This window comes from Cervus elaphus, chromosome 13 (assembly GCF_910594005.1).
Source record: "Cervus elaphus chromosome 13, mCerEla1.1, whole genome shotgun sequence".
In the NCBI taxonomy this organism is placed as follows: Eukaryota; Metazoa; Chordata; class Mammalia; order Artiodactyla; family Cervidae; genus Cervus; species Cervus elaphus.
In genome coordinates this window covers 60912711-60924802 of record NC_057827.1, presented here as the reverse complement: position 1 = coordinate 60924802, position 12092 = coordinate 60912711, and the positions used below count along the sequence as shown (strand labels likewise).

Sequence of the window (12092 nt, the reverse complement as noted above, 5' to 3'; positions counted from 1 at the left end):
GGAATAGCAAATATTTGCTGCAGGCTTTCGGCTACAAGCCCTAACCTTCTGTCTTTGCCCTAAATGAAGGACCTTCCCAGGCACCAGGTGGCCACTCACTGGTAAGAGCAGTAAATCAAAGGGAGACTTCACAGTGTCTGCCTAATGAGGGATGGGGAGAGAAGACCTTCTGTCTCCTCTGGGTGGGTTCCCAGGGGAGGGGGTGGCAACCTGGGCAGCGCTGAGCCCTCATGCCTGGACTGGATGGGGCAGCGAGGAGGTGGGGGAGGTAAGAGGCTTGTTGTAGACACAGGGGCTTCCTCCGCAGAGAGGAGGCCAGCGGAAGAGGCTTTGAAGGCTTGAGATGTCATGCCCACAACAGTCACTTGCAAGCCCCACATAGCTCTCTGGCCTTCTTCCCAGAGACCTGTCTGCCCAAGCAAGTGAGTCCCTGCAGCTTCCAGATCTGGGGGTGGGTTTGCAGCCCCAGGTATATTAAGGGCTGAGAAGTGGTGAGTGAGAGGTTGATTTCTTACTGCTCAGGTTCTATTTAGGGTGCCACATCTCTGTGTCATCCTTAAACAAACAAAAAAAATTGGTTTTTAAATTTTATTTATGTACTTATTTTTGTCTGTGCTGGGTCTTCATGCTGCATGGACTTTTCTTCAGTTGTGGCAACCCGGGGCTACTCTCTAGTTGCAGTCCATGGACTTCTCACTGCAGTGGCTTCTCGTTGTGGAGTACGGGCTCTAGGCGGGCAGGCTTCAGTAGTTGTGGCTCATGGGCTTTGCTCCATGGCATATGGGATCTTCCCGGAGCAGGGATTGAACCTGTGTCTCCTGCATTGGCAGGCAGATTCTTCACCAATGAGCCACCTGGGAAGCCCCTTAGAAAATGAAAGTCATGTCCAACTCTTTGCATCCCCATGGACTATAGCCTGCCAGGCTCCTCTGTTCATGAGATTCTCCAGGCAAGAATACTGGAGTGAGTAGCCATTTTCTTCTCCAGGGGATCTTCCTGACCCAGGGATTGAATCTGGGTCTCCTGCATTGCAGGCAGATTCTTTACCATCTGAGCCACCAGGGAAGCCCCTTAAACAAAATTAATGGCAATTATAATGAAGTAAAGATGAATAGGTTCAGGAATATCAGAGGAATTGCAATTCAGGACAAACTGGCCAATCATAGGCAGTTCCCAAAGAGACAAAGGCCAGGCTGGCTTTTATTAGGTTCTAGGAGGAAGCTGGGGAGCGTTGTTTTGAATAAAAGCTCATTGGAGGAGAATGAGAGTTCAGAGTTATGGCAATTTCTTGTTGGCACCAAGTGATGGGCAGTTTGCTGTTACTAAGGTATGTGGCTGCTGCTAAGTCGCTTCAGTTGTGTCCGGCTCTGTGCGACCCCATAGACAGCAGCCCACAAGGCTCCCCCGTCCCTGGGATTCTCCAGGCAAGAACACTGGAATGGGTTACCATTTCGTTCTCCAGTGCAAGAAAGTGAAAAGTGAAAGTGAAGTCGCTTACTCGTGTCCGACTCTTAGCAACCCCATGGACTGCAAACCTACCAGGCTCCTCCGTCCATGGGATTTTCTAGGCAAGATACTGGAGTGGGTATGTGGAAACCTTCTTTCTTCCTGCTGATCATGAATACTGAGATGAATGGGAATGTGTGACAACCCACCCTACCATCTCCTTCTTCAGGGGGATCTTCCCAAACCAGGGATCAAACCAGCATCTCCTACAGTGGCAGACAGATTCTTTACTACTAGCACCACATGGAAACCATCACAGACAGAAGTGACTCTGAATTTAAGAGTATCTTGCTGTGGGATTAATTTACAAAGGGTTGCTAAAGCCTGTGATATAATGAAGGCATGAACCTGGGTACATTTGGTACACTCCAGCAGGTCTTTACCCAGCACACTTAATGCTGGAGTGACCTATGGAATGCAGGCTTGCCACTTAGAATTGGGCTGCTGCTGCTAAGTCACTTCAGTCGTGTCCGACTCTGTGCGACTCCATGGACTGCAGCCTACCAGGCTCCTCCATCCATGAGATTTTCCAGGCAAGAGTACTGGAGTGGGGTGCCATTGCCTTCTCCATAGAATTGGGCAGAGCTTCCTAAACACTCGCAGAAAACAGCCGAGCATTTCACCGAATAAGGTTATGCCACTCAAGCCACAGAAAGAATGAGGCCCCAGAGGCTGTGACCCTGTTTATCAAAAGCCAAAAGCAATGTGCTAAGTCCCAGAGCCAGGGGGTCATCTTGTAGCCGGCATAGCGAGGACACAGGCCTCTGCATCAACAAGAGGCCTGGGAACCACACCCTGGCAGCACATTTTGCTTCGGGTGGCCTGGCTCAGAGGGTCTCTGCTGATGGAAACTCTGTGAGGTCTGTGGCCTAGTCCCCAGTGGAAACTGGTGGAGGTTTTTCTCCGTGAAATAAGACACCTCCCCACCCACCAATTCAGGTGACAACCATGACCCTATTTGCTCAGGGTCTCCCCCGCCCTGCCTTGGGGAGATAAGCCTCGACCCCTAGGAAGGAAGTGAGGTCACCGGAGGAGGACCCAGGGAGGAGGTGGGCATCAGACATTAAGGACGATCTCTGCCTTCTTTTCTCCCAAGGAAGCCTTGCTGCTGACCGGGCCTCCACGCTGCCCTGATGTGGGCGGTGCTGAGCCTTCTGCTGGCCTGCCTCCTGGCCCAGGCATGGCTGGCGCCAGGTTCCACCCTTGCTTCCCGCTCGCCGGAGGTCCAGGCAGGGCTGGAGACTCTGCTAACTGCCAGGGCCCAAAACAAGACCAACCAGACCAGTGAGAGACTGTGGGCTCCAGAGGAGGAGGAGGGGGAGGAAGACTCCCCTTGGCTTTCGACCGAGGGGCAGAAGCTCTCCAGGGAGGCCTCCAACTTGGGGTTCAGCCTGCTACGTAAGATCTCCCTGAAGCATGATGGCAACGTGGTCTTCTCCCCACTCGGCCTGGCCTGGGCCATGGCTGCCTTGACTCTGGGGGCCGGGGGGCACAGTAGAGCCCAGCTGGAGGAACTCCTCTTGCAGACCTTGAACCAGACCCTACCACCACGCCTGCCTGCCCTCTTCAAGCAGCTGCGAGAGAGCCTCTCCCATAACCCAGAGCTGGGCCTGGCCCAGGGGAGTTTCGCCTTCATCCACAAGGACTTTGACATCAGAGAGACCTTCCTCAATCTCTCCAAGAGGTATTTCGATATGGAGTGTGTGACTGTGAATTTTCGTAACACTTCCCAGGCCAAAAGTCTCATGAATCATTACATGAACCAACAGACGCAGGGGAAACTTCCCAAGCTCTTCGATGAGATTAATCCTGACACTGAATTAATTCTCGTGGATTACATCTTGTTCAAAGGTACTTGGATAACATTCTGCTCTTCCAAAGCCGTGAGTCTCTTTGCCTGTCTCTTCCTTTCCTTCTGGGCCTGTGTCCAGTTGATGCCAAAGGATTTCCTAGGAACATGTTCTCAGGTTTCGCAAACAGATTGAAACATGCATTGAACAGGTAGGATGTACCGGGCACAGTGCCAGACAATGTGTCCATTTGATGCCCCTGCCCTGGGGGCCCCGCGTGCCTGCAGGCCTTACTGATAATTTTCCAGACATGTCTACCTAGCTCTCCTCTGACATTCTGACATGGGGAACCTTTTGGGTTATTTTTTTTTTTAAACTAGATCATCTGAGATATTTAGGGTTACATCTTTGCTCCTTCACCCTCTACTTTTGTGAACTGGGGCAAGTGACAAAGTCGCTTGTCCTCAGATTCTCAGTATAGAAAATGCAAACTCTCCCACCTACTATAGAGAAGTGAGGCTCAGAGAGGTTGGCTAGGTCAAGGTCACAAGGTAAACGGCAGAAGCTGAACTCAGAGGAGGGGTTCATCTCAGGTCCTTTCCATCCTGCCTTTCTCGTGGAGCAGTGGCCTTGCATGGCCACCGTTGTAGCAGGAAGGAGACACTAGGGGACTTGCAATGTCCGGGAGGGGGACTTTCATTGAGCCAGGCCAGACCGATGTCTGTGTGCGGAGTCACGCGCCTGCATGCCGGCGGCCAAGGTGCCCCCTGCTCAGAGCCTCACTGAGCCCAGGACAGGTGGGAACGTCACCGCGTCTGCCGGGGGCCTCTGTCTGCACATTGTATGCACCAAAGGAGCGGTCAGAGAGCCCTTCCTGCAGACAGGGCTGCAGCCAGGCCCAAAGTCTTCTCTAGGTTGGAGCTAACCAACCACAAGGAAGCGAGTATAGACGGAAGTGTGTCCTTCGGGCATCGTCTGGAATGAGTGACTTTTGTTCACCCTGTGTTTTGTCCAGAACAGTGAGGGAGCCACAGGTGGTTAGGGGATATCTCCTTGCTTCAGTGTGTGATTCCAGCAGGTCTTTGGGTAGATTCGTGTGTGTGTGTGTGTGTGTGTGTGTGTGTATTTTACAGGCTTCCCTTGTGGCTCAGTTGGTAAAGAATCCGCCTGCAATGCAGAAGACCTGGATTCAATCCTGGCTTGGGAAGATCCCCTGGAGAAGGAAAAGGCTACCCACTCCAGTATTCTGGCCTGGAGAATTCCATGGATTGCTTAGTCCATGGGGTTGCAAAGAGTTGGACGCGACTGAGTGGCTTTCACCACTTTATTTGTGGCTGTGTCAGGGCTCTTGTTTCGTCACGCTCCATAGTGGTGGCACGCGGCCTTAGTTGCCTCACAGTATGTGGGATGTTCCTGTGTGCCCTGCATTGGACCAGGGATCAAACCTGTGTTCCCTGCATTGGAAGGCAGATTCTGGACCACTAGACAATGAGGGAAGTCCCTGGATTCATGTTTTGTCAGTTGGGAAAGGAGCCTGGGAAAGGCTGATCTTTGGGAAATTTATTCTGGCTGCCTGCATGCATACATGCTAAGTCACTTTAGTCATGTCCGGCTTTGTGCGACCACAAGGACTAGGCCCTAGTCCCTAGGCCCTTCTGTCCATGGAGGTTCTCCAGACAAGAATACTGGAGTGGGTTGCCATGCCTTCCTCCTGACTGCCTGAGCTTTGGGCAAAACAAATCCAATAAAGATACCTTTCCTAGTTGGGCAAAAAGGGGGACAGAACCCTGGCCTTTTATTACTTTGGCAAAAATGATGCTTTAGGGGAGGATCGTTTCTACAATGAGTTCCTTTCTTACCTGTTCAGGGAAATGGCTGATCCCTTTTGACCCTGCTCTTACTGAAATGGACACTTTCTACCTGGACAAGTACAAGACGGTCAAGGTGCCCATGATGTACAAGTCAGGCAAGTTTGCCTCCACTTTTGATAAGAATTTTCGTTGCCATGTCCTCAAGCTGCCCTACCGAGGAAACGCCTCCATGCTGGTGGTCCTCATGGGGAGGATAGGTGACCACCTCACCCTTGAAGACTACTTGACCACAGACCTGGTGGACGTGTGGCTTAGGAACATGAAAGCCAGGTACAGCTCTCCTGTCGCCCTGCCCCAGCTCAGCCTCCCCTTCCCTGTGGGCACTCGCAATTTCATTCTGCGCCTCTCCTGCCCCATGGCGGGCTCCCTGATGGCAGGGGCTACACTTGTCCTGTTTTCCACTCTGTCAGCATCTGTCACAGTGCGTGCCTCCTTGTTCACTTGGCCAGTCCTCATCAAGGCTCTCCCACTTGTCAGGCGTGATGTATGCATGATGCTAGCCCTCCTCAGGGAGCTCACATTCTAGTGAGGTGCAGGTGGGCACCAGGGGAGGCCAGGCCAAGAAGGTAGACGTAGGCAAACACCTAAGATGAAGGAGGGCTGTGAGGGTGCCCTGAGGGAGAGAAGAGTTACAGGTGGAAGTGTGAAAGTTCTGCTTTGGGAGCCTGCTTGGTGGGGGTTCGAGGCACAGTGAGGTGGCCGGTGAGGCTGCCGCAGTTTGGAGGTGAGGTTGCAGGGGAACCAGCAGCCGTCACCCAGGACTGTACATTACAGGCCCTGGGAAAGACTTGGGCTTTTTCCAAAAGAGATGGGAAGCCACTGGAGCCAAGCTGAGCAGCAACATGGTCTGTGCTTGTTGAGAAGAGATGCTGGGGCCATGTGGTAGGAGCAAGGGGACCAGTCACGTGGTCAGCATAACCGCCCAGATCAGGACAGTGGCAGGTCGTGGCAGCGGAGGTAAGGAGGAGCAGCGGGTCCTGGATCTGTGAACCTGGAAGTCACGGGATTGGCCCATGGACGGGATGTGGGCGAGAGAGAAAGGGGGGAGACAAAGATGAAGGTTTTGGCCTTAGCAACTGGAAGGATTTGCCACATACTGAAAAGGGAGACTGTGGGACGAACATGCCAAGGGGTATGTGCAAAAGTTCAGTTGGAATGAGCTGGATTAGAAATAGCTATTAGGCAGCCGGGTGGGCATATCAAAAAGGCAACAGCTGGGTATCAACGGCTGGATCTGGTGTGTGGGGGGTGAGGTCCAGGCTGGGGAGTCAGCAGCACAAAAATGGAACCATGAGACCAGATGCGATGACCTGGGGAGGAGGCTGAGCACAGAGAGCAGGGGTGGGAGCACCGGGCAGGCTCGCAAATGCTTGTGGAATAAATTAATCCACCCATCAGGGTACAAGGAAGTCAGCACCAGTAAGGAGGCCAAGGCGATGCCTCCTGAATCCGTCACTCTAGAATCTGACACAGAGGGGAGTCCAGCTAAAGGTCCCAGTGTTCATTTTATCTTCATTCCTCTTCTTTAAATCCTTAGAGCCTGGCAAAGGACTTCAACGTAGTAAGCCCTCAACAAATGTTTAGGTGAATCAATTTATAAATCAGTCTTCAAGACCTGCCATGTCCTCAGTTACACTACAGTGTGAGCCCTGCCCAACTCTACAAGAGAGGAAGAAAGAAGGGTTGAGGGGGCAAAAGGAAATGAATATTCATTGGGCCTCTACTCTACACCAGACATTGTTCTGGGTGCTTCACATATGTTATGTCATTGACTCCTCTGAAGAACACGGTGAAATCGGTATTGGTATTTTGGCTGTACTTCACAGATGAAGACACTGGGACTTCTTTAAGACTATTTAGTACCAGTTAGTAGTTTACATTCTTTTATTTTTGAGCCACAGAACCCATCTTTCTAAACAAGGGTAAGAACTCCAATGTATATTTTTATAGGTGGCATAGAAAGACCTGAATGAGCTTTTTGGCCAACCCAACATAGCTAGATAGATAGGCAGAGAGATAGATAAGACAGATAAATATCAGAGTTTCTCTGGCTAAAAATAAATAGGGGGTTGAAAATTTCCCTTGCTCCTCTCCCCCTGACCATTCCCAGACTCCCAAGTTTCTCCTGGAATCCTGGGAGTCCACAGAATAGGGACTGAAAACAGCCCGCCTCCAGGAGTCTGCAGGATCCATGGCAGGAGGTATTTGGTTGGGTTGTTTTTAACACACAGGGAAATGGATACAAAGGACGGCATCTTTCCCTAAAGAGAATGTGAGTCATTGGGAAATAAAACTGGTTTCCTGAAGCAGAAGTAATACATATTTGATAAGTCAGAACTCTCTTCTCTGAGTCAGACCATTACAAAAGAGCAGAATGAGCTACAGTCAACTGAAGGAGACTTGTTACTAGGAGTAAACTTGGAGGAAGGTAAAAAGAAGGTGTGACCTTTTTAGTGTTCAGAATCTACAGTTTTTGTCTACGGTTCACCATTATATGTACTTGTACCACAGAAAAATGGAAGTTTTCTTTCCAAAGTTCAAGTTAGACCAAAAGTATAAGATGCATGAGCTGCTTAAACAGATGGGAGTCCGAAAAATCTTCTCACCCTGGGCTGACCTGAGTAATCTCGCGGCTACTGAAAGAAACCTGAAAGTTTCCAAGGTAAGTCAGGCTCTTTCAGGGGGGTCCAAGAGAACAGATGTTTTTCCATCCCACTGAACGTCGATAAAAGGCTGAGTTGTAGTAGAAAAGTGAAAGTCTCTCAGTCGTGTCTGACTCTTTGCGACCCCACGGACTGTCCAGTCCATGGGATTCTCCAGGCCAGAATACTGGAGTGGGTAGCCTTTCCCTTCTCCAGGGAATCTTCCCAACCCAGGGATGGAACCCAGGTCTCCCGCATTGTAGGTGGATTCTTTACCAGCTGAGCCACAAGAGAAGCCTTGTAGTAGAAAACTAGATTAAAATTCCCAAAGACTTGAAACAGCGCCCAAGCTGGATGTCTGAAGAATTTGGAGCTACTTTATTAAAACATCTGTTTAACTAATTTATGTAGCGCTCCCTCCCTCTCTTCTCTCAGTGCTCAAGGAGAAATTTACCCCAAAAGGGACTTGGTTCACAGATTCACTTAGAAGCCCATAAACTGCACCACCTGACCGTTTTATTCACTGATTTGGGTGGGGGGAGGGGCTGCACCCTGCAGCTTGTGGGATCTTAGTTTCCCGACCATGAATTGAGCCCACACTCCCTGCAGTGGAATCTTCTTCTTAACCACCTGACTGCCAGTGACGCCCACTGCTTTGGAGAGGGAAGAAAACCCCCGGGGTCATCTGGCTAACTTCCCGCCTCTTCTGAAAACCCCCTCTGATAGATCCCTACAAAACAATCTTCCAGCTTTGTTTTTTAATGTTTGCAGTGACACAGAACTTATTTGAAAAGCAGCTCAATCTACAAATGGCTAAAACTGTTTTTTGCGTTTTATTCATATATATATTTTGACCTGTAATTCCCCCAAATTACATTCTTTGTCCTTAGTTCTGCCTCTGTAGCATCCAACATATGCATTTCTGCTACAAACACATGAAAGACTGAAGAAATGTGTTTTGGTTTTAGAGCTTAAACTCTAAATTATTGATGTTTTCCCTTTGTTTACTCCAGGAAGGGAATTTTCACTCCAGGAACTTAAGAGAATGTCTAGGTATTATTATTAATACACTGTTTTCATTATCTCTTTTTAGAATAATTATACAGGTCCATTACTCTCATCACATGAGGTTCTTGGACAAAAGGGTCTTGCGAACAGGACGGGTAGTCTATATCCAGGCCACCTGAGTTCAGAAAGACTTCAGGGACCCAGAGGCTTGCTCCAGGGGACACCTTAGAGTGGTACCAGGTTCGAGGAGACTGCTACAGAATAACCACATTCCTGCCCCACCTCCCTCCCACCCCCTGCCTGCCAGAAAGGTCAAAGTTCTCAGGGGTTCCAGACAGCTTGAAAACCTTCCAGGAGGTATATCAGCTCAGTTCGAAAATCAGTAACACAGGGACTTCCCTGGTGGTCCACTGGTTAAGACTCCACACTCCCAATGCAGGGGGCCTGGGTTCAAACCCTGCTCAGGGAACTAGATTCCAAATGCTGCAACGAAGGGTTTGCATGCCACAGCTCAGACCCGGTACAGCCAAATGAATATTTTTAAAAATAAGTAGCACAAAGTGCATGCTCAGTAAGTATTTGTTGATTTGATCCATGTGTGTGTGTTGTGCTCGCTTCGGCAGCACATATACTAAAATTGATCCGTGTGTGTGTGAACTGGCCAGCCACAGAGTCCCCTGGTCCCTGGCCAGAATGAATTTCACAATCGGGTTCCTGGTGTCCCCTGGAGCTTGAGGGGCTTCTGAGGCAGCTGCTCGGGCAATCGCAGACCATTCCCCTCTGCAGATGAGCCCTGTACCAGTACATCCCAAGAGCACAGCCCCGTGGGTAAGGACCATAACAAAAAGTGTTTGGGGGCTCAGTGAATCCCCTCGTCTCCATGAGCACACAAATGTTCTTCCACATATTTCCTTTCCTAGGTTTTACAAAGAGCGATGATTGAGGTGGATGAAGAAGGTACAGAGGCAATGGCAGGAACCCTATCAGAAATCACTGCTTATTACATGCCTCCCATCATCAGAGTGGACCGGCCATTTCTCTTCATCGTCTATGAAGAAACCTCCAGAACCGTGCTATTTCTGGGCCGGGTGGTGAATCCAACTCTCCTGTGATTTACAACATGCGTGAGTCCTTGGATCTACAGCGATGCTGGATCCAAGGTGTCTGAATCCACAAGGACATTGGCACTGGGCGTCCCCTCTTGTCCTCAAGTGCTAGTTGAGCCATTCTTAGATAGGTCTGCATATGAAATTCAAGCTTATTTTAAGGAGATGTTTGTACGAGCTGGCTGGTATTTTAAGCCTGTTTGTAAGAGCCTATGTTATTAACTGAAACCATCTTGGTATCTGGACTTAGCAGAACTCTATTTCAAGATGAAGTCTTTGGGAAGAAGACAAGTACACATTCTCCATGGGTCATGTGCTTCGCTCTCTTTACTGCTCCCTGGTACAAATCAGTGTTCTATTTTAACCTACTAGAGAATAATTTCTTGGCGACTAAAATTAGAAAAAAGAGAGCTGTAGTCAGGCCTGATCACAGCATCTGCCGCCATGTGGTTTTTCCTATGCCATGGAGCCATTAACTGAGCTACAGATCTTCCAGTTCAATCTCTTAATTTTTTTATACAAAGCCAAGAAACGGGAAACCAGAGAAAGGGCCACAGTAAGGGTTTCATGGGGCTTTCCAGGTGGCGCTAGTGGTAAAGAACCCGCCTGCCAATGCAAGAGACATTGAGAGACTCGAGTTCAATCCCTGGGTTGGGAAGATCCCCTGGAGGAAGGCATGGAAACCCACTCCAGTATTCTTGCCTAGAGAATCTCCAGAGGAGCCTGGTGGGCCACAGTCCATAGGGTCACAAAGAGTCGGACACAACTGAGTAACTGAGCACACATGGATGCAGGCAAGGCTTTCATGGGCCCCAGGCCCTTTTGCCTCTGTGGATTCCTTCTTCCATTTTATACACACACACACACACACACACACATATATGTGTATATACATATATACACACACAAACATATATGTGTGTATAATAAAAATATTTATGACTGTATTTGTATAAAGGTGAATATATTCTCAGTTATATCTGTCTTTATACTAATGCAAAGCATGAAACTTGTTTATAGCAAGCAGTAAGACATCTTCATGGGTCCCTGAAAGTATTGTGGGCCTGACGTCCTATGCCTACAGCATCGAATGGAGAAATCAGGCAGGGCATCTCAGAGGAAGGAAAACCAGTGCAGCAATGGCAGAGTCAGGGCCCTGCCACTCCCGACTCCAGGCCCCAAGCCCATTCCACTCTTCCTTCTTCCTGTCTAAAGCATCTCATGGGGTGCAGTTCAACAGGAGGCATGTGCTCACGTCTCAGTTACCCGTTGTGATTAAACAGAATGTAAGCATGGACTTTGTCCCAAGGTTCAAAGAAAGATAACAAAACAGTTTCTGAGCCCGTCATCATCTTTTATAGAGATAAGAAAATATTTTAGGAGTAAATTCAGAGACTCAGGAGTACAGTTAACTATTTTTGGAATGTCAACTAGGTTGACTAACCACCTAATTGGATTTTTATCTGTTTGCTAGCCAATTTAAATATACTTAAATTTACTGTATAGTTATTCCTCTTATTACAACTGACAGATATATGTGAATAGTACCTAATGTGAATAGATAATAATAATAAACTGCAGTCTAGAGACTGACTCTTTATCATTCTAAAACCTGGATATTAGTTCATTCCTGTATGCCCTCCACATGCACTGACTGATATCAGTAAGCCAGGCAACTCTAGGGCCTAGAAAGAAACAAAAATAGAGGACTAACTTCAGTTGACATCCTTAAGTGACTTGTTACTATTCAATTAATGAGCTTCGTTTGTAGAAAAACAGCAGAAAGAGAAATAAAAGAGGGCTCAGTCAAATTACTCATGTCTTTAGAAATGAAATCTAAAGAAGAAAGCCACAATACCCTCTGAAATAAATTGGCCAAACCCAGTGATAGAAGGTTCATGATTATCAAAGCATTCATAGAGCATACACTCAAACTCTTGCCTTCTCTGCACATATTTGCACAGAACGATGATGACATGGGACAATGATATCTGACGCGTTACTCTTTAAGGCAGAAAATGGCCCTGTTCTCTATAAAAAAAAATTAGTATTTCCCCACATATGCTTAAGAAGCTCCAAGGATACTAGATTTTCTAAATATGTATGCATGGTGAAAAAGGCAGATTAAGGAAAAATGTAACTGATCTTACAAAAAAATCTGTTTCAACC

General features: G+C 48.4%; 1 protein-coding gene across 2 annotated transcripts; it reads left to right on the top strand.

Moving 5' to 3' along the window:
- On the top strand, window positions 1–10117 carry SERPINA10 (serpin family A member 10). 2 transcript variants are annotated; one of them, XM_043922086.1, is made up of 5 exons: window positions 1–101; window positions 2603–3357; window positions 5164–5437; window positions 7679–7829; window positions 9738–10117. In XM_043922086.1, the coding sequence occupies exons 2-5, from the start codon at window positions 2640–2642 to the stop codon at window positions 9927–9929; spliced, it is 1335 nt and encodes a 444-aa protein (XP_043778021.1). In that variant the 5' UTR covers window positions 1–101; window positions 2603–2639; the 3' UTR covers window positions 9930–10117. The 2 variants fall into 2 exon arrangements, with proteins under 2 accessions (XP_043778021.1, XP_043778022.1); XM_043922087.1 differs by having other exon boundaries at window positions 48–101; window positions 2607–3357.
- The last annotated feature ends 1975 nt before the right edge of the window (window positions 10118–12092 follow it).